The sequence below is a fragment of the Macadamia integrifolia genome, chromosome 10, assembly GCF_013358625.1.
Source record: "Macadamia integrifolia cultivar HAES 741 chromosome 10, SCU_Mint_v3, whole genome shotgun sequence".
Lineage (NCBI taxonomy): Eukaryota > Viridiplantae > Streptophyta > Magnoliopsida > Proteales > Proteaceae > Macadamia > Macadamia integrifolia.
This window is the reverse complement of record NC_056566.1, coordinates 24,253,896-24,278,960: the sequence shown is the minus strand read 5'-3', so window position 1 is coordinate 24,278,960 and position 25,065 is coordinate 24,253,896. Positions and strand designations below refer to the sequence as shown.

The 25,065-nt window shown below is 37.2% G+C and overlaps 2 protein-coding genes across 4 annotated transcripts; both read left to right on the top strand.

Moving 5' to 3' along the window:
* The first annotated feature begins 710 nt into the window (after positions 1-710).
* Positions 711-15,017, top strand: LOC122091729 (lipoamide acyltransferase component of branched-chain alpha-keto acid dehydrogenase complex, mitochondrial-like). Of its 3 annotated transcripts, none has more exons than XM_042661841.1 (9): positions 711-1,048; positions 1,290-1,430; positions 5,534-5,659; positions 8,217-8,587; positions 9,816-10,063; positions 11,351-11,439; positions 12,438-12,665; positions 14,290-14,446; positions 14,743-15,017. In XM_042661841.1, the coding sequence occupies exons 1-8, from the start codon at positions 851-853 to the stop codon at positions 14,401-14,403; spliced, it is 1,515 nt and encodes a 504-aa protein (XP_042517775.1). In that variant the 5' UTR covers positions 711-850; the 3' UTR covers positions 14,404-14,446; positions 14,743-15,017. The 3 variants fall into 3 exon arrangements, with proteins under 3 accessions (XP_042517775.1, XP_042517776.1, XP_042517774.1); XM_042661842.1 differs by lacking the exons at positions 711-1,048; positions 1,290-1,430 and adding exons at positions 3,881-4,217; positions 4,452-4,592 and having other exon boundaries at positions 14,751-15,017; XM_042661840.1 differs by lacking the exons at positions 711-1,048; positions 1,290-1,430 and adding exons at positions 3,881-4,217; positions 4,452-4,592.
* A 2,570-nt stretch (positions 15,018-17,587) lies between these two features.
* On the top strand, positions 17,588-20,110 carry LOC122092109 (60S ribosomal protein L18-3). Its single transcript, XM_042662425.1, has 5 exons — positions 17,588-17,735; positions 17,830-17,919; positions 18,018-18,146; positions 18,256-18,438; positions 19,786-20,110. The coding sequence occupies exons 1-5, from the start codon at positions 17,733-17,735 to the stop codon at positions 19,942-19,944; spliced, it is 564 nt and encodes a 187-aa protein (XP_042518359.1). The 5' UTR covers positions 17,588-17,732; the 3' UTR covers positions 19,945-20,110.
* The last annotated feature ends 4,955 nt before the right edge of the window (positions 20,111-25,065 follow it).

Below are 25,065 nucleotides of genomic sequence, written 5' to 3'. Positions count from 1 at the left end.
GGGTCCGGGTTTTGGTTTCGGTCTGGGTTTTGAGTCGGTTTTGGTTTGGTTTCAGGTTCATCCGATTTTCAGTGTGGTTCGGTTTGGTTTTGGGGTTGCAATACTCAAAATCGAACCGAACCAATAAGGCTTCGGTTCGGTTCGATATGTGTTGTTATCGCCTCGGTCTGGCCGGTTTTACCGATTCGGTTTAGGAATTCACACCCCTAATTACCCATATCGTTTCAAAGGTAAAACAGTAAAAAAAAAAATACAATATGGATCGGATATTTATAGATATGGATACCTAAATCCTTTGTGAGAAAAGGCATACATAACTTAGGTCTTATATTTAATATGACACGCAATAGAGATAATAATTGGAGGACAAAATCAGTATAACCAACTCCATTAATTGGGCTAAGGTTGAATCTCAGGTTGGTCCAGCATGGTCAAAGATCATAGACCAACTTTGACTCCTTCACGGGAAGCCCACCATGCATGGTCAATGCGGAGCTCTACACGTATCCCTAGGTTGGTCCCGGGATAAGCCTTATCCGCTACTTGTGCGGGATAAATAGGAGTCAATGAGCCATAGTAGCTGGTCAGATCTGATTGTACCTCTAAGTCTCTCAAATCGACGTTCCATACTGATTGAAATGCACGTGGACGGCGTGTAATCCTCCACTTACTTTAAGATTACTAGGCCCGGCCTTTCACTGACATTGAGGACTCACTAAATTTGTCTCTTTCGCGCTCTGCGTCTCGCCGCGACAACGAACGACGATCAATGCGAACTGGTTTTAAGTTGACCTTAATATCTGAACCTGAAGATCAAATCCGGCGGAGCGGAGCATCAACATAGCAAACGATGTGGAAGCGCGTTTGGGAGAAGAGTGCTTCGACTTCCGGCGTACGACGGCAGCTGCTGTGGCGGTCGTGCAGAGGTAGACGTGCGCATTCCTTCGCCTGCAACGGAGGGCAGCAGACTCCATCTCCTTCCTTCTCTTCACGATTTGTACTTCGTCGATGTGCCTCTGCATCGGTTCCCTCGGCCAAGCTATTTACTGTAACTCTCTTCTCCTTCCTTTTCCCCTTATCTTTCTGATTTGTTCGTTTGTTTTTGTTTTGTATTGTTATAGATTCTGCTTTTATAATGTCTTCTAAATTATGGATTTTTCTTTTGCAGTTCTCATTCTCCTTTTTTCGAATTAAAGTGTAGATTACATTCTTTGGAAGCTTCGTATATTGTAATTTATTATCTCTTTTTTGCATTTTTCTTTTTTTCATTTTTTTGTTGTTCTTTTTAGAATTCACATGCCAGCAAGAAGTGTTTCTTTTCAAGTCAACCTTTGCCTAATCTCCCCGTTGGTGGGATAGTTGAGGTTCCCTTAGCCCAGACTGGTGAAGGTATTGCTGAGTGCGAACTTCTCAAATGGTTCGTGCAGGAGGTGAGAAAACAAAATTTCTTTTATTGGTATTCTTCCATTTTTCCCCCTGCTAATACAAAAAGAAAACAATTGTTTGACATGGGTCTTAGAATGGTTGTTATAAATTCTAATAACACGCAGCAAAAGCTTCTATTAAACATTAATTTTGAAGTAATCTTAGTGAGAAACTCAACCTCCTTTCCCCATCTTCCATATATCAGCATTACAACCCTCCCCCACCCAAACACCTGTCAATGCACTATTCTTCAAGTTCACCCAAAGACCAACATGCCTTCAGAATTTCTCAAAGTTGTGCCTTAATTTGCTGTGTAAACAATAGCTTCGTCTTTGTATTTTGGATGGAAGATTATAGTGTGTCTCTTCTTGATTCATACCTGTTTAATTAGGTCCATGTACTTGCCAAGATGTAAAAATTCGGTTAAAGCTTTCAGTAGTGGGGTAATTCAGTCCGTATAACTTTATGCGCTTTTCCAGGTTGAAAAGTGATATTTTGCCGTAGTTACATCATTGATTTCACCTAGTGGACATAGAGTTTTCCCGACCTTCACCATTGTACTGAAAAATTTCCAAGATTCTAATTTTTTTTTTTTTTTAATCTTAAGGGCCTGAAAATTATTTTAATGTTTAACAGCTTAAAAAAAATATTCAGATATGTGAGTACTTTTTTAACCTCAATAAACCAGATGNAAAAGAAAAGAAAAAAGAATCTAGAAAAGAAAGGAAAAGAAAAGAAAAGAGAATAAATGAAATTGTGAGAAAATAGAGAAACGTATGTATGTTTTGTTACCATTAGAAGAGAAGAAAAGAAAAGTTTTGTATTTTCTCATTTTTTTTATATTTTTGGCAAGGTTTTTTTTTTTTTTTTTTTAAACAAAAGAAAACTTCACAATTCCCAAGGGAGATTTTGAAATTCAAAACTAAATCTTCTCTTGGATTAGGACATACCAAGCACAAAGAGAAAATTTAAATCAAGAAAAAAAATACAAGTTTTGTACCTTTTTTTTTTTCTTTTCTTGACTACCAAACACAGCCTAATGGGAACCAAACATATATACATTTTATTTTTATTTTTTCACCAATTCATTTCTCTTCTTTTCTAGATTCTTTTTTCTTTTCTTTTATTCTCTTGGCTACCAAACATAGCCAAGTCCATGGGCTATTTTCTACACCTTTATTGAAAGTTCTAGATACTACACCTTTTTTAGCCAATAGCTAAGTCCATGGGCTAGTAAGTTAGGCCCGTGGGCCTTGGGTGGCGAATGGTGACACTCCTATCAAAACCTACCTCAATGTATTGTACGAATCAAAATCCCTTACGAATATTTAATTAAACAAGCTTATGAGGAAAAATCAGTTTTCTGGGTCATAATTTCTACATCACCTATCCTCATGGCAAAAAGCACAGGTCTACTATTTTGTCCTTTTACTAATATGGGCCTATCAATAAAAGGTGGGCTTGTAAGGCCTGGGGTGGTGTCATAGCACCTAGCTAGCTGATCGGTATGGATATGGATACGAATCAACCCTGAACCGACAGAACCGACAGAATAATGGGCTGGATATCTATATTGGGCCCGTTTAATTATTTTAATAGAGTATCTTACATGCGAAGGATATGAAAAAGTAATATCCGTATCCATATCCATATTTTTAATAATAATAATAATAATAAAAATCCTTATCCGTATCTATTTATATTATCCTGATATGGCATGAACTTGTATTTTAGCCGGTTCAAGTTGGGCTTCCCAGAGTCCAAGCAAGTGAAGTTTAGAGGGAAGTGTCATTTGAGGTGGCATGGTTATGTTCAATAGAGGCCTTTGAATGCTTCAGCAAGGAATAGTTATTTAATTTCAAATTTAAATAACTAAAATATCTAAGGAAAAATTAAAAATGATCTTAAAAGAAGTGGTGAGGAACATGATTTTAACTATTGGTACCGTATCAAATGAGATCGATATCGATACTTAACCAATTCAGATAGGTTATCTGTATCGTTTCAAGGGTAAAACAGTAAAAAAAAAAATACAATATGGATCGGATATTAATAGATATGGATACCTAAATCCTTGGTGAGAAAAGGTATACATAACTTAGGTCTTATAGTTAATATGACATGCAATAGAGATAATAACTCCATTAATTGGGATAAGGTTTAATCTCAGGTTGGGCCAGCCTGGTCAAAGATCATAGACCAACTTTGACTCCTTCACAGGAAGCCCATCATGCATGGTCAATGCGGAGCTCTACACGTATCCCTAAGTTGGTCCCGGGATAAGCCTTATCCACTACTTGTGCGGGATAAATAGGAGTCAATGAGCCATCGTAGCTGGTCAGATCTGATTGTACCTCTAAGTCTCGTTCCATACTGATTGAAATACACGTGGACGGCCTGTAATCCTCCACTTACTTGAAGATTACTAGGCCCGGCCTTTCACTGACATTGAGGACTCACTAAATTTGTCTCTTTCGCGCTCTGCGTCTCGCCGCGACAACGAACGACGATCAATGCGAACTGGTTTTAAGTTGACCTTAATATCTGAACCTGAAGATCAAATCCGGCGGAGCGGAGCATCAACATAGCAAACGATGTGGAAGCGCGTTTGGGAGAAGAGTGCTTCGACTTCCGGCGTACGAGGGCAGCTGCTGTGGCGGTCGTGCAGCGGTAGACGTGCGCATTCCTTCGCCTGCAACGGAGGGCAGCAGACTCCATCTCCTTCCTTCTCTTCACGATTTGTACTCCGTCGATGTGCCTCTGCATCGGTTCCCTCGGCCAAGCTATTTACTGTAACTCTCTTCTCCTTCCTTTTCCCCTTATCTTTCTGATTTGTTCTTTTGTTTTTGTTTTGTATTGTTATAGATTCTGCTTTTATAATGTCTTCTAAATTATGGATTTTTCTTTTGCAGTTCTCATTCTCCTTTTTTTCGAATTAATGTGTAGATTACATTCTTTGGAAGCTTCGCATATTGTAATTTATTATCTCTTTTTTGCATTTTTCAATTTTTTTTTGTTCTTTTTAGAATTCACATGCCAGCAAGAAGTGTTTCTTTTCAAGTCAACCTTTGCCTAATCTCCCCGTTGGTGGGATAGTTGAGGTTCCCTTAGCGCAGACTGGTGAAGGTATTGCTGAGTGCGAACTTCTCAAATGGTTCGTGCAGGAGGTGAGAAAACAAAATTTCTTTTATTGGTATTCTTCCATTTTCCCCCCTGCTAATACAAAAAGAAAACAATTGTTTGACATGGTTCTTAGAATGGTTGTTATAAATTCTAATAACACGCAGCAAAAGCTTCTATTAAACATTAATTTTGAAGTAATCTTAGTGAGAAACTCAACCTCCTTTCCCCATATTCCATATATCAGCATTACAACCCTCCCCCACCCAAACACCTGTCAATGCACTATTCTTCAAGTTCACCCAAAGACCCAATATGCCTTCAGAATTTCTCAAAGTTGTGCCTTAATTTGCTGTGTAAACAATAGCTTCGTCTTTGTATTTTGGATGGAAGATGATAATGTGTCTCTTCTTGATTCATACCTGTTTAATTAGGTCCATGTACTTGCCAAGATGTAAAAATTCGGTTAAAGCTTTCAGTAGTGGGGTAATTCAGTCCGTATAACTTTATGCGCTTTTCCAGGTTGAAAAGTGATATTTTGCCATAGTTACATCATTGATTTCACCTAGTGGACATAGAGTTTTCCCGACCTTCACCATTGTACTGAAAAATTTCCAAGATTCTATTTTTTTTTTTTAATCTTAAGGGCCTGAAAATTATTTTAATGTTTAACAGCTTAAATAAAATATTCAGATAGGTGAGTACTTTTTTAACCTCAGTAAACCAGATGATACCTGCTACCGATCTTCCATGGAAACGGATCTCTGGATAATGGATTTTTCTTAACATTGTAATTGCAATAACAAAAGGGGTTCGAATATGAAACTCTCAAAATGGTGGCATTATATGGTCCAAATATCTGGATACAGTTCAGCTCTGCTATATTATTTATTCAACTAAGAATATGTCTCGCTCTTTTGCTAGTTAGATTTATGACCTGTACTCAGTTATACCGGAACTAAATGCTTTTTTAATCTTGTTATGGCAGGGAGAGCAAGTTGAAGAATTTCAGCGCCTATGTGAAGTTCAGAGTGATAAAGCAACCATTGAAATAACAAGCCGTTACCAGGGGAAAGTTTCACATATTCTTTATAGTCCCGGTGATATAGTGAAGGTAAATGGTTGTAACATTGCCTAAGAGCTGAAAAATATAGTTTTGTTGGTTTCTGTCTGGGATCCAGTGCTTGCCTTCTACCTAGTGTGGGTGCATTGGATTTTTCTTTCTCTTATGATATTTTGGTGATAACGGGTAATCTTCTTCTTGCGTTAATTTTATGGACTTTACTCTTTTAACTTGAGAGCATATGGAACCCAAATTATTTCGAATGGTTTTTTAAGCAGAGGTTAAGAATTATATACTCTGCCCAACTTTGGAAGGACCCTATCCAGTTTTCTCTTCGGCCTCTCTCATACTCTTTATGTTGTCAAAACAACAAAATTTACCTTGGACAAAATTTTGGCTGATGCATGATTATATATATGTTTTATTTACCTCTGATAAGGTATCCTTTGTGTTTAAGATATCCTGTATGTATCACTGGATGTAAGAAATAATATCTGATGCATTTGCAGCTCGCTGAGTCGAGAAGAATATGTCATTGTGAAAACCAAGGCAAAAGAAATGGAGTGAAAGTCTATTGCCTTGTGGACTCCACTGGAGTTTCTTCGTTTTCAGTTTGGAAGTTTGGAGTTGTTCTCTGGGTCATATTATGAGCAGTTGAGAAAATTATCGGGTGGTGTTGGAAAAAAAATTAGTTTTATTAATTTCATCCCCAAGTAGTGTCCTTGTTAACTTACTTTCAGGCTGGTAAAGTCAATAAGGGAAATTTTCAATTAAATTGTATTTTTATTTGAGTAGAATAGTCAGCCTTGTCCATGTCCCTTAATTCAGGTCAATAGGAGTTGATTTTTAGAAGAAAATGGATGAAGGGTTTTACTACATATTTTCTTAGATAATGAAATTGAAAGTTTTATGTTGCTTTCGTTATATTCTTCTGCCACCTGCTACTGTTAGTGGTAATTTGCCACCATTGAAAATCTTACAATGCTTTCAAATCTTCAACTTGATCTTCTAAACCTAGCATATACTTTTTTCTTGTCATCTATTATTATCAGAAAACACAGTTATTCTCTGGAGAATATCAAACTACCAAGAAACTATATACAGTTGAAAGCTATAGAGAAATCCATTCCAACCCAACCATCATACTGTTTTAGCTTTCATTGTATTTAGGTTTTATTTTCTCTACCTATTTCGCCATTCTAACCCAATTTTAACAACTACTGTGAGTCCCAGAACTAGGGTGTGAACATGTGATCTTGCATGTTGTGTTTTGGACCTGAATTTGGATTACATGCCTATTCAAAATGTGGTAAATGCTAGGCCCATCCTGGACACACACTTTGTTAGTTTGTTCATAACCCTAAACTGTAAGAAATCATATGGTTTTGTCATGAACTATGGTATTTAGCCCTTCAGGATAGAAATAGACACCAAACGTATTAGTTCATCAGACCATGATTTATGGCTAAACCAACTTATCCCACAGCCCGTTAATGGTTTTATTTATGATGTGGAAAATAACTACTATACATGAGAAGGTGTATGGTGGGGGTGTTGATCAAGCTATTTAAGGACCAATGTTTTCAAAATTAAAATATGGCAACTTACATATCTCAAAAAATAAATATGATATTGCAATATAAACTATTAGGATTCATAGAACTCCAATATATAAGAGCAATGTAACATCAACTCCTCCAGTTTTCCTTCAGCCGTGGCAATGGTGTTACATTTGTCTGAGAATTCGTCCATTCCTTTTCTTCTGACTGCTCCAACAAAAAACAATAAAAGAAGCCCCCGGAAAAAAAATTAAAGTTTCAATCTACAACTTTTTGCAGATCAATCACAGAAGTTGGGGTTACACATTGCACTTCACGGAAGGAAAAAGATCCACCACTCAATATCCACTGGAAAGTGAAGATGACTCATACTTTCTTCACGCTTCTTGCAATTTACTCAAATTAGCAATAGATTATTGCTTACTAATTGAGAAATAATATCATGATACTTTCCATATGATCACATCAGCAAATAGTAAGAAGCAAAATTCCCAGTGAGGTGACACTAGGAGTGTTTTTAACAACCAAGACTGATTTTAACCTAATATTTCAATCTCCAACCTCTTAGTGGAACAATCATGGAACTTGGTTTACATGTTAAACTCCATAAAGAACAAAACATCCACTCAAAAATTTCTACATGAAACTGAAGATGATTTACACCTCTATTCTCCTTACAAGTGTACTCACATTAATCGCTAGAAATAATATTTATGATTGGCAATAACGGTTGGTATAATATCTTGCCTTTTTTGACTTTTGATGTTTCTATGCAAGAGGCTGGAAGATTATCATCCTTACTAGATAAGGGAAGAGATTTGGTAATGGGTGCATGTTGGGCTGAAATGAGGCTCAACTTTGAACCAAACAAGATGGTCTGGGCTGGGCCAGTCTTGGGCCTAATTAAGTTCAAAATTTATCAGTTCCCCAGCCCAAGCTGCCCACTTGCTCCCTGGATTTGGTAGTGGATCAAATCCTTATTTATTTGTTCTGTGCTTGATTATTCTGGTATCTTGAAAAGATGATTATGTTTTGAGCTTAAATTGCAGGTTGGAGAAACTCTTCTTAAGATGGCTGTGGAAGAATCTCAGGTCCCATCTGTGAGGTCTTTGGACAATACAACACATTTGAAGGCTGAGTTGTATAAAGAAAACATTGGAGGAGTTCTGGCTACACCTGCTGTTCGGAATCTGGCAAAGCAATATGGTGTATGTATAAATGATATTCATGGAACTGCTAAAGGTGGGAGAATTTTAAAAGAAGATGTCCTAAAATATGTGGACAATAAAGGAACGTCTAAAGAATCAAAGGAAACTTCACATGCAAGTCTTTTAGAACATGTGATGATAAAAGAGGAGAAATATTCGTATCAATTAGCTGCAGATGGATCACAGTATGAAGATAAGACAGTTCCCTTGAGGTAATACTCTATGTGCCCACATGAATTTGGAGAGACATGCGAACCGCGGAACTTAGGCATACTTATGTTTTGTGATTCATATTAGCACTTAGAAGATATTATGCATTTTCTGTTGGTTAAAGATCCTATGCATTATGTGATGATAACATAAATGTATATTATTAGCTGAAGGTTATCTAGTCAGGCTGGTCTAGAAAAATATCTGTATTGTTCTGTCATATAGTGGGCTGATGTGGCCAATCCAACCATTAAATAGGTCGAGCACCCTTTGAAATGTCCAGGTCAAATTCCATGGCCAATGACAAACGTGTGGCATATTCTAGTTAATTTTGATTTCCTGGCATTTTTAACCATGAAAGAGATCGACAGCTGATGTGGTAATCCAAATATTGACCAAAATTGACTCGCTGATTGTGTCACATGCTAAAATGCTTTTGGCCTTAAATTTACCACCTGTTAAAAGTTGAAGTGGACGGCCCACAAAATTTGAGGGACAACTGAGCTTTCATGGGGCAGATAAAAGCATGCAAAGGGAAAGTCGAGATAGCCCTTGAATTGATTAACACCCTCTTTCATCGAAACAATCATATCCAGAAAACCTTTTACCACCCTCTTTCATCGAAACAATCATATCCAGAAAACCTTTTACCACCTTACCGAATTTTAATTGCTGGAGTTTGCAATCACTGAGGCAGCATATTTCAAGTGCCAAAGCACCCTTAGAAATGTATTACGCTCGAGCCTTCTTACAGATCTCTGTTGTTAGATCATGTAAGTCACAAAAATAATTCTGACTATACATTTGCTTTCCTCATTTTGCATGCTTTGATAATAATAAATCTGTAAATAAGGGATTAAGATTTTTTTTTTAATTTGTTTGACCGGTTCAAAAATTAGGCGATGAGCTCTTTGATAGCTCTACTATTGTTTCTGTTTGTAAGATAGTACCTCTTATCACTATGATTGTTGTTATTTGGAAAGCTGTAAAAAAGGGACTAGAACATCTTTCCCCCTTCTGTTGTGTTGGACTGGTATTAAGCAATAAGCCTTTGATTTCTTATACTCTTTTGTTTCTTCATTGGAATGTTCTGCTGTAGGAAGTTCTTTTTCTCTATGTAGTAGTTGAATCATCACTAAGATGATCATTTTATTGTGTCTATTTAAACTGAGCCATTTATAATTTGTAGAAAGATTTGGATCCTTGACTGATTCAGTAATGCTTGTTCAGGGGATTTCAGCGTTTAATGGTTAAATCAATGACAATGGCTGCCAAAGTCCCTCATTTTCATTATCTGGAAGAGATAAATTTTGATGCTCTTGTGGAGGTTAAAGCATCTTTTCAAGATGCGAATTCTGATCCAGATATCAAACACACTTACCTTGCGTTCTTAATAAAGTCACTTTCGTTGGCATTGGCAAAATATCCCATATTAAATAGTACCTTCAGCGAGGAGTCATTTGAGGTTATATTTAAAGGTATGCAGATAAGAAATTAACTAGGTGGTTTCAACTCTATGAAGACTTTCTTTCTGAGATAACTCTTTATTTGTGTCGGCGTCAGTTCTAAAATGAGATTCAAGAGAATGTATTGCAGTAGTGAATAGATGATTAGAGATGCTTACTTCACTTTCAAGGCAATTTGTTCTTCCAATATACTATGGCCCATGGTGATTTCTTTTGCCTCCAGTTGTTCTGGAATCCCACTAATTTAACACTTTAGCTTATTCTTTATGAAGATTCTAGAATATGAACTTGTTCTGTATCAGTTCAGGAGCAACTGCATTCATCTTTAAAAAGGAACAGAAGGTTGGTGGAGAGCACATGAAATGAAATCCAAAAAGACTTTAGGCTTGCCAAATTCCTAGTTCAGAAAGATTAAAATCCTTGAGGTCCACGTTATTGGTGTATTGACCTGGAAATTAGAGCTATCAGAGTGCAAATAGGAGACCTGCTGGGAGCTTCCTCTGGATATTTGGCCAAGCTTGATGCCTTGCATGGTGAAGGATCATTGTTTTCTTGTGTCAATAAGGCACGTAGAAAATTCCAAGACCAAGTTTTACTCAACGATCAACATATTGCATATATATTTTTTTAATCTTGGTTTCATTTTATTCCCTTTCCATGGCTATTATGTTGAAATGCTATTTTATGAGGACAAATAGATGTACTATTTTAATTATTTTGTGAGTTTATGTTTATTATGATGATTATATGATATAAAAAGAGCTTAATCTAAAATGCAGATGTGTTTGTTGCTGTATTTTTTAATTCAAAGCTTTAGGCTCCATTTACTTGCAAGGGGAATTTAAAGGGAAACGAGGTGAAATTTTTATACTTAAAAGGAATGTTTATAATCATTATCCCATGTGATTCAATGTGATTATATAAACTACTTGATTTTTTTAACCATATTTGGTAATGATACATTTTACATGTAATTTTTATTTTACATATTATAGCAAAGGGTTTTGGATGTAAAGTAAAGTGAAATTTTATAACCAAATATGGAATGATTTGAAGTAATGATATAGTCACATGGGGTAATGATTACATATATTTCTTTTTTAAGTATGAAAATTTCACTTCCCTTCCCTTTAATTCCCCTTGCAACCAAACATAGCGTTAACGTTTTCTACTGGAAAACCTCTTATTTTTCTAATTCAAGCCTTTGCCATATCCTGTTAGATGTAACTTCTAATGTTAACATTTGGTTGTTTTGTTTGGAATTGACCTCATATCCTCATCTTATTGGTTTATGGTTAGGATGCCACAATATTGGAATAGCCATGGCTACTCCATATGGTTTAGTGGTACCAAACATAAAGAAGGTTCAGTCATTATCCATCTTGGAGGTTAGCTCAATCCACTTTCTTATATGTAAAATTTAATGTTCTTTTCCATGTTTTAAGAATATTCTCTTCATTTGCTTCTCACCAAAATCAAGTAGAAGTGGCAAGCTTTAACCCCTCCCTCCCTAAAAGGCCAGGCTTGAAGAGTCAGGAAATAGAATAAGTCTTAATGGTTCAGTACAATTTTTAAGCTGGATAGAACAAATCCAACTATTTTAAACTAATCTCAAATTGGAATAGAAGTGGTTAAGATGAAACCAGACTGAAGTTTAGTAATAAAAATAGCAACAGCAAAATAGTAATAATGTTGAGAAGAAGAACATCAATACCTGATGATAGAAAAATTATAAAGATTTTCCCATTTACCACTCAGGTGGACAAATTTTAAAAAACTTTCAAATATGGGTGGTCGAGGAAAAAGAAAAAGGGGGGGGGTGTCTCACTGCATCAGTGGGTGGGGCTCACTCAGAAATCTATAACTTTCAGCATAGCCTGACTGATTGGAACATATCCTTATTTGAGCATCCCAATGCATGAGGCTCCCGCTACTGTAGGGTCTGGGAGGGGAAAATGTACGCAGCCTTACCCTTTTTGCAGGAGAGGCTGTTTCCAACGAACATATACTTATCTGTTGAATATAATTCTCATAAATTTCAAGTCATGTTGCTAAAATTTCAGAACTTGGCTTAGTATATTATTGATTTTCCTGAATTATACATGAGTTGATTTATCAAATTGAAGAATATTATGCTATGGCAAACTAAAACTTGAAACTATAAATGACATTTTTTTAATTTCCGAACAAGTGAAGGTATAAAAGAAAAATACAATTGTCCTTGTGTATAGCATTGCCCTTTTTCAGATTTTAGTTGCTGTTTGGATTGAGACCTCCTTTTTTCCCCACTCCAAAGTATCTCAAAATCTTGTCTTTATTTCCTCTTTATTTTTTATTTTTTTACAAATGCAGAATATTGTATTAAAGCTTTCTTATCTCTGTTTAGATTACAAAAGAGCTGTCACGGTTACAATATTTGGCATTAAATAACAAGCTTAGTTCTGAGGATATCTCTGATGGAACAATAACTTTAAGCAACATTGGAGCAATTGGAGGGAAGTTTGGCTCTCCCATCCTCAACTTGCCTGAAGTTGCTATCATTGCAATTGGTCGAATCCAGAAAGTTCCTCGCTTTGCCGAGGATGAAAATGTGTATCCTGCATCCATGGCCAATGTAAGCCGTACTCTCTCTCTCTCTCTCTCTCTCTCTCTCTCTCTCTCTCTCTGGTGTTTGGTCGGGGGTGGAATTGAGGGAATGGTGCTCCATACACCCAATTGAAAGGAATTCGTTTTCATTTCACATCTACTGTAGAAGATGGGTGTGAACATCTTACCAGGGAGTGGACCAGATTTTCTTAGATACTCTCAATGTTTTCTAACCATTGCAGAATAATTAAATTCTCCGCATGTCAAGAAATATTTCTTAGCACATTTGGGAATGATTAACCCATATCTTCATGTGAAGAAATATTCCTTTCAATAAAATGGTTTGAAAAAACCACTTGAAGGATGCTGAACTCACCAGCGGTGGTGGATTCTAAAATTTCTAGTGGAGAGGCTTCTTTGTGTGTTTAGCAAGGGAGAAATATAAAGCTATCATCTTATGCTCACTTTTTATGGAAAGACTTCCCGAATGACCGTATTGGGGAATTCTACGTACTCCGTGCAGCTATTGTTGTTGATCCTGCAGAGCCTACCCAAAGGTTCAGGCCGGACCATAGGAAGTGGGTGACACGTTTTTGTATTTCTATGAGAAGCTCTACGGCACCCACTATTCCCAGTAGTGAGTCGTTGGCATATCGCACGTAACAAATCCTTATTAATGATGTGCTGTTCACTAGAAAGCCTAAAGAATTCATGAAAGGATGGAACTGGAAGATCTTTCAGTTCTCTGGTCAAGGGGGAAAGAGAAATTTTAACCCCTATAGCTCTTGAATATGGTCTTCTACAGTATGTGAAAAGCTTTATTTCACCCGGAAGGTGGTTCAACCCTCTCTTTCTTCTCATCACAAGATTTCGCCTGGAGTATCATGGAGAATTAATGACTGATTGCACTACTTAGGGACCAGCTTTCATCTGCATTTAGGATTTGACAGTGTCTTTGGTGAAGAGTCTTCAAAATTCCGTTACTTAATATTTAAATATGGTAGTGGTATTTATAATTTGTATTTTTATGATTTAATTACCTTGTAAGATATTTTTCTGGGTCATGGACTTGCCTAGAAACTGTACTTGCTCTCATTATTTCATACCTCATATCTATTTGACTTATTTTTGTTTCCTATCATCTATCTTTCTTTCTTTAAATTCAAAAGATTTTCATACTGCCTTTGAGGCGTATACTTCATGATGCCCAACCGCCTGAACTATGTTTTTCTCCTCTGAAAATCGTGGCATGCTTTAGCAGTTAGCACCTATATATGCTTAGGCATCACTGTGTCAGAATCCACGTGTATACTTGCAGTGATTCCTGAAATTTGTTGTAAGATCTTGTATATATTACAGGTTATTGGGGAGTACCTTCATTTCTATTGTGCCTTATACCTCAGCTAGTTGGAAATTCAAATGTTTTTAAGAATTCTGTTTTTGGGTTAGGCATTGAGTCATTGCAAAAATATGATGTCTTTATAATATGGTGGAAACTGCAGAATTTAGATGATAATGATTTCAAATTTTAACAAAATATGGTGGAGTTTCAGCATATTTGATGACATTGGGGTTCTTTGTGCCATCCAGAGGAGTTATATTCAGTGTTGATATATGCGTAGCCGTCTCTAACTTGGTTTTTCCTGTAATAGGTAAATATTGGAGCAGATCACAGAGTTGTGGATGGAGCAACTGTTGCAAGATTTTGCAACGAATGGAAGAAATTAGTTGAAAAACCTGAGCTGCTCATTCTACACATGAGATGATCTAGTCTCTAACGTGGACAGCAACTTGGATACCATCCAGCAAGTATGTTCACTTACATATGTACCACTAGAATATTAAGGAAAATGCTAGTTGCAAGGCTTCAAAGCCTGTAGGGGCATATGAGATGGCCTTAACCACAAAAACAGTGTGCCTACACTGTGAATCAGAGAGATTGCCTGTTTTTCGAATGCATGGCTCGGCCTGTATGCCTCTATGGGTGTTGAGCTTGTATGGACCAGCATTCCTCAAAAAATAAAATAAGTTATTTATTCATCAGGAAAGCCACAACGAAATACGAAAAAAATTAATTGAGCAGGAATTGAATTGTTGTATTGCTGGTAAGCAGGTGGGCTCCCATACACTTACTGTGCACAAATTCACCTATGTATTTATCATAATTATAAGAGCCTTATTCAATTTGAGTCAAGGTGCAAACATATTGACCGAAGAAGCATCGCGGGGTCATTTGCCCAGTACTATGTAAACTGTATAGTCAATAAACACTGGACATTCGTGAAATACCAGCAAATTGGCATGGAGATATTTCTTTTTCCGGTATTGCACCCTCTTAAGATCATACTGAAAATTCAACAGATCCTGGAGATTGTTAATATGGAGAAGGTTTTCTTCCCGTGTTGTGGAGCGGTAGAGGAAGGGTGTGCCCATGGTTTTAAGTATCTCCGATACCGATACGATACCCACTGATATGTATTTTAAATTTAGCCAAACGATACGATACACATCGATTCGATACATGAAATTTTTAAAATCCTTTCGTGTCTATATATATCCTACAATACATACCGATATGCATCAATACACCACCAATACACATCGATAAGATACGATATGCCTCGATACGACTATGAAAATTATAAAATTAGGTAAAATATACGTTTCGGTATGTATTGATACGTATCGGTGAGTATCGGTATGTATCGATTGGTACGTATCGGTATATATTGGCACGTATCGGTGAGTATCGATATATATTGGTACGTATTGGTGAGTATCGATACATATCGGTGAGTATCGATATATATCGGTGAGTATCGGTCATATAATGGCCAAGATGGGTAATTTTTCAGAAAACACGATTTTTTGAAGGGTTTTTGTTCCAAAGTTATTGTCAGCCAGATTTCTCTCTAACTAAAGTGGAAATCAAGGTTGGGAACAAGGATTTTACATTTATGGGACAACTACAAACCTTGAATTCTTAGTACGATACCCTCAATTTAGTGTTTATGCATAATACATGTTATCAATAGTTTTTTTTAACAAATTCTTTATGCAAAAGTGTTTAAAAAATGTTTCATATCCATTTATGTGTGTATCTTTAGCGTATCTTAGTGTATCTCCGATACGATACGATATTCTCCGATACGTATCTTAATTTTGGCCGATTGATACGGCGATCGATACCGATACTTTAATCCTTGGGTGTGCCAGTATGTGTGAGCAGCCCTTGCAAAGGTGTAGTGACTTTATATGTGGTTAGATGCTGTGTTTAGCTCTTTAATCATGGTTTAACCAAACAAAAGCTTAATCATGCCTAGAAGGTTAATTCCCTATGTAATGCTGTAGTGCATTCTCCAGAAGAAAGCTACAAATCTCCTGAGACAGGATTCCTCAATAGTAAACTTCCAAATTAATGATGAATTTCGTGTCCAATCACAGCATGCAGTAACCCTTGTGATCTCTTACTGAATTCTATCTTGTATATTTTCATAAAAATAAAAAAAAAAATAAAAAAAAAATCTATCTTGTATAAAGATCCTTAAGAAAACTCATTGCTATTTAAATTTTTATAATTATTACTCCCATGAGGCTATATCACTAACTCCAAAGCATTTCATATTTGGTTATTAAATTTCATTTTACTTCATATCTGGATCTCTTTATTGGTGAGCGTGAGAGGGTCTTGAACATTAGACATGCACGTTCAATTGTGTAGAATACGGCACTAAGGAAATATCCCACACACCAAAAAAAAAAAGGCTTTAGTATATATCAATATTGGCCCTTATCGATATGCTCCAATTTAAAAATCATTTTTATCGATATATATGTTGTACAATATATGTCGATATGCCATTGATACAATCAAGGTAAAATGTATGTTTTGGTATGTAATGGTGTTTATTATGATGTATTGACCGATACATATTGATACATACAATATGTATCAATACGGTGTGCGTTACAGTCATATAATAGCCAAGATGGATCATTTTTAAGCAAAACACAATTTTTTTTAGAGAGTTTTTGTTTCAAATTTGTTGCCAGACATTATTCTCTCTAACTAAAGTGAAAATCAAAGTTGTGACACAAGGATTTTAATCTCATAACCAACTACAAACTTTGGACTCTCAAAGCGATATTCTTAATTTAGTGTTTATGCATAATACATGTTATATACAGTAATTTTTTTTTATATATGCAAAAGTGTATAAAAAAATGTTTCCTATCCATTTATGTGTGTAACTTTAGTGTATCTCTGATACGACTATACCCTTCGATACATATCTTAATTTTGATTGACTGATATGACGATTGATACCAATACTTTAATCCTTGATAGGTATAGAATCATTATAGCCAACCTCATTTAGCTAGGATAATGTCGAGTTGAATTCAGAGAGAGAGAGAGAGAGAGAGTTCAACCCAATGACACATTAGAAAAACCTTGTTAGTCTGGTGTTGCTTATGTTGCCGCATAAAGCATTTTTAGCACACAACACGGGGGATTCTTTTTACCTGACAAAATTTAACAGATGATTAGATAATATATAAAAAATTAAAGTTCAATAAAAACATTTTAAAACTACCAAATGAAAAAAAATCTTTACAACACTTGGTTTGGTATCAATTAGACAATTGATTGCTAGATTTTATATAAAAATACTTTATTTTTGCACAAACTTCAGATTTTCCTCACAAGTTTTAAGTCATTTCATGCATAACAAAACATTACATTTTCTAAATTGGGTTTGCCCAACACATTTCCAAAATATAGTGGATTTCACCCAATTGGGTTGGGCTTCGGGATTTATTCATAGAATGCCAGGCTAAGTTGGACCGGAAGCTCGATCTAAGGTCTGGCTGGAAAGAGGTAGGCTAAGATTGGGAGTTTGCAATTGCACCTTCAGGCTGGGCTAGGGCTGACAAAAAGACGTCCTAGCACGGCCCGAGTTGCACCCTAAATCAATCTAAAGACATAGGGCAAAATCCCTGCTCTGCTCTTCATATAAGATAGCGGAGATGGACTCTTCCACAATAAGCAGTCGCGGCGGAAGGTGAAGGAGGAGCCGAGCAAGCAGAGGCAGCGATGGTATCATCTTCTGTGTTCTGATCTTAAAAACCTTTTCCCTCTCTCTCTAGATTTAGTATTATTACATGACGATGTCCATTTCTGTTGTGTGCAGGGTATCGATCTGGTCGCCGGTGGCAAGAGCAAGAAGACCAAGCGTACCGCCCCAAAATCAAATGATATTTACCTCAAGCTTCTCGTCAAGGTAAGCCCAATCCCTTACCTTTCTTACCTTTCTGATCTCTGTCTGTATGAGGACCTCTGTTTCTCATCCGAACAAATGGTCGAACTGTTTATGATCAGCTGTATCGATTTCTGGTGCGGAGGACTGGAAGCAGGTTCAATGCGGTGATATTGAAGAGGCTGTTCATGAGTAAGGTGAACAAGCCTCCGTTGTCTCTCTCTAGATTGATTCGCTACATGGAAGGAAAGGTTGGTTCCTTGTGCTTTACCTGTGAAATCCATTCCCTTTTTTTTTTTCGATCTATTATTTTTCTCTTTGTTTTCGTACTTAATTTGTAATTGGCTTCGCATTTTCCAGGATGATAAGATAGCTGTGCTTGTGGGAACAATTACTGACGATACTAGGGTTTATGAGGTCCCGGCACTGAAGGTGGCTGCTCTGAGGTTCACGGAAAGGGCGAGGGCTAGGATTTTGAAGGCCGGTGGAGAGTGCTTGACTTTCGACCAGCTTGCTTTAAGGGCTCCTCTTGGGCAAAAAACGGTATCAATTCCCCCATCTTTTTCTTTATTTTATTGCATTATTTTTGGAGAGGTAAAATTAAGATCTTTACCCGGTCATGCATCTGCTTGTTTTCTCTACAAATGAAGTTTGAAGTTGTGATTTTTATTCATTCGCATTCCTTGTTTATTTTTTCATGATTCATATGTTTATCAGTTCACTTTTCCCGTTTGGGTTTTATTTGCGAGTGTTTTGAATTGGTTCCGATTGTGGAATTTGTGGAGTTGTGTTTTTATGCTTGGGAGTTTGCTATGATTTAAATTTGTGGTGTGTAAGATCCGATGTGTGTGCTTGTACTGTTCGGCTCGTAGTATGGTATGATTTTTCTGCATACACGAGCAAATATTATTTTATTACCTATTTTTCCTTGGTGTCCTTGTTCGATCTTGTGAGTAGATTTATGTTCGAACCAGGAACAGGCAATTGTGGCATGAAACCCTGTTTGGTTTAGGATTATCGGTGTGCAGTAAAGGTTGCTTCATGTTGTGCTTGTTCAAGTATTTGGTGCAACTCTTTTTACCATGAAACAAACAATTGTCACCAAAAAGCCCCTTTTCTTTCTTCTTCCTCTTGGTTTTGTACACAACATAGTTGTCAAGGAGACAAGGCCACCCAAGGCCGTTGAGGGGTTCCTCAGCACTAGGCGGCCAAGTGTGTGTTCTATTTCCCCTATTTTCTACCATTATTTAGTATGTACTACTCAAGGCTTTCTAGAACCAAACATTTAAAAACTATTGGTGTAAGTCACTAAACTTAACCCTGCTGACTCTATTGATGGCTAGTTTAAATCGTGTGATTCACAATCAAAGTTCTATGAGCCAGACCAGACATGTTTTGTTTTCTTCTTTGATAAAATCAGGTTGTGAGCCTTTTGATCTGTAATTAAAATAATATTGATATCTAGGGAAAGGTCCTGCAAATACCATTAGTAAAAACTAGTCATTTGTGCAAGGAGTTCTGTCTGTTACTTGGCAGACATTTGTGCTGGTCCATATATACCCATATACCTGCTGCTTGCTGGATCAGGAACTCTGCTCTCCCTTTTCTTAATGAAAACACTGAATCTTTACTTTGTGGGTCTGACCCGAAGTGCCAACTCCCTGGGTGATGAGGGCAGCAAAATTTGTGCATTGGGAAACTTGTCTGCCTTTTTGCAATGGGTAGGTTGGCATCAACCTAGTTGTGCGAGCTAAGGTGTTAAATTTTTTTCCATTACAACCAGGTTATAAAAAAATGCTGGATTCCTTGTTTGTTTGATTGAGATATGTAAAGTTGGAAATTTCCTTGTTTGTTGTCAGGTCTAACTTTTCCCCTGGACATATGTTGCAGGTTCTCCTAAGGGGTCCTAAGAATGCTCGTGAAGCTGTGAAACACTTCGGCAAGGCTCCTGGTGTGCCACACAGTCACACCAAACCCTATGTGCGATCAAAGGGAAGGAAGTTTGAACGGGCTAGGGGAAGAAGGAACAGCAGGGGATTTAGAGTTTGAGTCGTTTGTCATGCTTTTTTTTCCTGAAAGAAAGACTTGCAGAGCGAGCCATAGTGTTATGGTTAAATTTTTTCTGAGTCATGTAGGAATATGTGAGGGTGTTTCTGTTTCCTTTTTTCTTATGGGATCTTGTTAACGGTACATCAATTTAGAAGTTTCTTCTCCCTGACTATTTGGCAATGCTGGTTGGATTTATAATAAGTTTTTGTTGTTTTTAGTCCATGTTTAGCATTAAACATGATGCCACTACTTGATGGACAAAATCGGGGCGAGAAGCTTTCAAGTGCAAGGGATGACAAGCTTTAAATAGATCCTACACCCTGAACCTAGGCATTAAACCTGCTCTCTCTCTCTCTCTCTCACAACAATTCTCCTTGACGCTGGAGAAGGTAGATGTTTCTGATCCTCTCAGTTGTTGGTTCCGACGTCTCTCTGTTCCATCTTTGTAGATAAACTTCCCTCAGATCCCAAGCTTGCATTGAGAAGTGTCCCTGGTATCTCTACTACACGGATGGTTCAAGTGTGCCTCTGCTTCTTCGTTGTTGTCGGCATATTTGCTGGTTCAGGCTTCAGATGCTTCTCTGGTGGGCAGTTGGGTACCAGGACTGAGCTTTGTTGTGCTAGTATACATTCCCTCATTTATATGCTAAACGTTTCTATGAGTCTATATATCTAATTTTTAGTATTATGGACATGGTTTTAAGTATCTCCGATATCGATACGATACCTTTCGATACGTATCTTAAATTTAGTTGATCGATACGATACACATCGATACGATATATGAAATTTTTAAAATCCTTTCGTATCGATATATATCCTACAATACATATCGGTATGCATCAATACACCACAAATACACATCGATACGATACGATATGCCTCGATACGACTATGAAAATTTATAAAATTGAGGTAAAATATACGTTTTGGTATGTATTGGTACGTATCGGTATGTATCGATCGGTACGTATCGGTATATATTGGCACGTATCGGTGAGTATCGATATATATCGGTACGTATCGGTGAGTATCGATATATATATATATATATATATCGGTGAGTATCGGTGGGTATCGATACGTATCGGTCATATAATGGCTAAGATGGGTAATTTTTCAAAAAACACACGATTTTTTGAAGGGTTTTTGTTCCAAAGTTATTGTCAGCCATATTTCTCTCTAACTAAAGTGGAAATCAAGGTTGAGAACAAGGATTTTACATTTATGGGTCAACTACAAACCTTGAATTCTTAGTACGATACCCTCAATTTAGTGTTTATGCATAATACATGTTATCAATAGCTTTTTTTAACAAATTCTTTATGCAAAAGTGTTTAAAATAATGTTTCCTATCCATTTATGTGTGTATCTTTAGCGTATCTTAGTGTATCTCCGATACGATACGATACTCTCCGATATGTATCTTAATTTTGGCCGATCGATACAACCATCGATACCGATACTTTAATCCTTGATTATGGAACAAGGTGGGCAAGGTCTAATTGGGCAATTTAGTTGGTTTCCCATTGTCTGGTTGAACGCCTCATGTACCCATCTGTATCTGTTCCTTCATGGGGTAATCTAGTTTCGTCACAGTGACAAGAGCTACTGTTCTTATTTTTTGGGAAATGATATATCATCGAGTGATAACCAGTGTCTGCATCTAATGTAAATGGTTCTCTTGCAAGTGTTCTCAACATCTCCTACATGGGTTGGAACAGGATTGGCTATGGCGATGTCTTAAATCTTTTTTGGTAGTCATTAATCTTGAGACTTAAGTCGCAAGAGATCTAAAGCTGGAGTACCACCAACCAAACTCAGAACCTCTTCAATGGCACTTGACAAAGCCGATTTCCTTCAGACTGCTCTGGATACTCTGCCTGCAGCATATCAGCATATACTTCCTCATCAACCCAGAAGAAAACCGTCCGCACCTGGACGAGAAATTTTGGTTTAAAAAATCCAGATATCTTTATATTGATGATAGGGACTGTAATACCCGCTGTTATCATACCGTTACCAAGGTTAATCTCAGGAGAAGAAATTTTAATTTCATCATGTCTGATTCTAATGAGATAATTTCTGATCCTAGAGAAATGGCTGTTTGCCTCCTATCTATCCTCCCTATTTATCCTATCTAACCCATTGGATCCCTCTTTTCTTGAGTGCTTATTCACACCCCCCTCCCCCGGGTTGTTTCCTCTGAGAATGTTTTCTCCCTTACCCATGTTCCATCTTTTGATGAAATTCGTAATGTTATCTTTTCCTTTGGGGCATACAAGGCTCCAGGTGTGGACGGTTTTCAAGTTGTGTTATTTCAGAAATTCTGGAGTACGATTAGCAATGATATATGTGAATATGTTTCTAGTTTTTTTTTTCAATCTCACTCTTTCTCATGGGGTCAATCACACCCTCATTTGCTTGATTCGAAAAAACAGATAATGCGTCTCATGTGGAGGATCTCAGACCAATCAGTTTGTGCAATGTAACTTACAAAATTCTTGCTGTCCGTCTTAAGTAGATTCTCCCTTGAATTATTTCTCCTTTTCAATCTGCTTTTGTTCCTGGTAGACAAATTTCAGATAATATCATTATTGCACAGGAAATCTTTCACTCCTTGAAACACACCAAAGGTAAGACTGGGTTTATGGCAATTAAATTAGATATGTCTAAAGCTTATGATCGAATTGACTGGGGATTGTTAAGGGCCTTTTTGATTTTTAGGCTTTGGCGACAAATGGGGAGATTTGTGTAGCACCTTGATTTCTTCCTCCTCTTTTTCCATTAAACTGAAAGGATCTGCTTTCAATTTTTTTGAGTCTTCTCGAGGTATTAGACAGGGTTGCCCTTTAAGCCCTTTCCTCTTTATTTTGGCCATGGAAGCTTTGTCTAGACTGTTATCAGCTTATCGGAATCTTAACATGTTCAAAGGTATCAAAATTGCTAAAGGTGCTCCTGAAGTTTCCCATTTGTTTTTTGCTGATGACACCTTTTTGTTCTGTCATGCGCTGGATGAGGACGTTTCCAATATTAAATGCATCCTTGATATTTTCTCTAACCTTTCAGGGCTTCTGATTAATTTGGATAAAAGTGGGGTGGCCTTCAGCTCCAATGTGAAACCTGGTCTCCGCCATGCATTATGTCAAAAATTGGGTATTAGTGAAATGAACCCCAATGCGATCTACCTGGGAGCTAATTTATTTCACTTGAGGGTGAGGTCTTGTTCTTTTGTTCCAATCCTTAGAAGAGTTCAGAACAAACTTGGTCTTTGGAAAGCTGATCTCCTCTCCTTTGTAGGTCAAACTGTACTTATCCAATCTGCACTCTCTACTGTTCCTTCTAATCTAATGTCCTATTTCGCCTTTCCCAGAAATGTTTGCAAAAAATTAGATTCAATTTATCTTCATTTATGGAATGGCGAGAAGAACTCCTCAAAGAAGCCTCATCCTATCGGCTGGCACGAAATTTGCAAACCCAAAGCCAATGGTGGGTTGGGTATAAGAAGTTCGGAAATTCAAAATCAGGCTCTGTTACTAAAGCTAGGGTGGCAGTTGCTCACTGAACGGGAAACCCTATGGGTAAGAATACTCACTGCAAAGTATTTCCCAAATAGGTCTATCTTCCACAAAAGCACTCTAAAAAAAAAGGATCTATCACTTGGAGGAGCATTGTAAATATTCTTCCCACCCTCCAAAGGATGGTTGTATGTAAATTGGTAATGGTAGGCAAACTTTCTTCTGGTACGACCCATGGATCCCCATATCGGATGGGTATCAGCTGAGACTGATTCCCGGTCCAATACAGATCCGGATCGGTTATCTAGATCGTTTCAAGGGTAAAATAGAAAAAAAGTAGTATTTTTTTTTATAAAAATCATGGGTAAAATAGATCGATACCCACCGATCCCATCCGATTCGGATTGGTATCAGGATCGGTATCGACAGAAACTAATACCTATACCATCCCCTAAATCCTTGCTCCTACTTCGGTTCTTCCGAAGTAGACCTATTGAAGTGCTAGAATAGTGAACAGTAGAATAATGCATTAAATCTTTCATTGATGTGTACTCTATTTATATACAAGAAGTTACTAGTATATTACAGAATATAGAAATACCATCGACAAAAAACAAGATTACCATATATCTATGGTTTACAAAGATAGGAGATCCACACTTGCCATGTTTATGGAGAATAGATATGGTAGATGATATGTGCATATCCATATTTGCCATATGTATGAAGAGTGGATATGTTAAAGTATATATGGATGGTTGTATCCTTGATTACAACCACCACACTTGCCATATGTATGGGGAGTGAAATATGGTAGATGACTGTATCCTTGGAATACATGATAACTGATATGGGGTTTCCTAATTTGAGGAAACCATTCCATATTGGTTGATACACTCCCTCAAGGTGATGATTCGATGGATAGAATTTTCAGCTTGTCACGTAAGGATTGGAACCGAGTTGTGGATAGACCTTTGGTCATAATATCAGCCAGCTAATCATTGGTTGAAATAAATTGAGCTAACATCACGAACAAAGTGAAAATCAATCTCAATGTGTTTCGTTCGTGTGTGAAACACTAGATTTTCCAAAAGATATGTGGCGCCAATGTTATCACACCATAGATAGGGGTTCTTGAATTTTGGATCACGAGCTCTTGAAAAAGTGATTGAAGCCATGTAATTTCTGCGGATGCATCGGCCAAGGCTTTGTACTTCGATTCAGTGGAGGAATGGGCCACTATTTTTGTTTCCTTGAGGTCCAGGAGATAAGATTTGGGCCAAGAAAGATGGCATAGCCACCAGTAGATTTTCGAGCATCAAAGTTTCCTACCCAATCAGTGTCAGTTTATGCCTACAATTGAAGATTAGAGGATTTGGAAAAGAGAAGACCATGAGAACAAGTATGCTTCAGAGAATAGAGTATCCATTTGACCATAGTCCAGTGTTCCATTAGTTGGAGAGTGTATAAACTGACATGCCTAGAGGCACACCCCCTGTAGTGGAGAGTTTCAGATTAGTGGCAATAGGGGTGGTGACTGGCTTACAATCATCCATGCCTACTTTATTTAGAAGATCCCCGATGCATCGTTGTTGAGACGATA

Excerpts from the sequence above, each read along its gene's own strand:
- LOC122092109 (XM_042662425.1), top strand. Across the intron at positions 17,920-18,017 it reads ACCTCAAGCTTCTCGTCAAG|CTGTATCGATTTCTGGTGCG; the intron begins GTAAGCCCAATC and ends GTTTATGATCAG. Across the intron at positions 18,439-19,785 it reads CTCCTCTTGGGCAAAAAACG|GTTCTCCTAAGGGGTCCTAA; the intron begins GTATCAATTCCC and ends CATATGTTGCAG.
- LOC122091729 (XM_042661841.1), top strand. The coding sequence starts at position 851 with ATGTGGAAGCGCGTTTGGGAGAAGAGTGCTTCGACTTCCGGCGTACGA. Across the intron at positions 1,431-5,533 it reads TCAAATGGTTCGTGCAGGAG|GGAGAGCAAGTTGAAGAATT; the intron begins GTGAGAAAACAA and ends TTGTTATGGCAG. Across the intron at positions 11,440-12,437 it reads AGTCATTATCCATCTTGGAG|ATTACAAAAGAGCTGTCACG; the intron begins GTTAGCTCAATC and ends ATCTCTGTTTAG.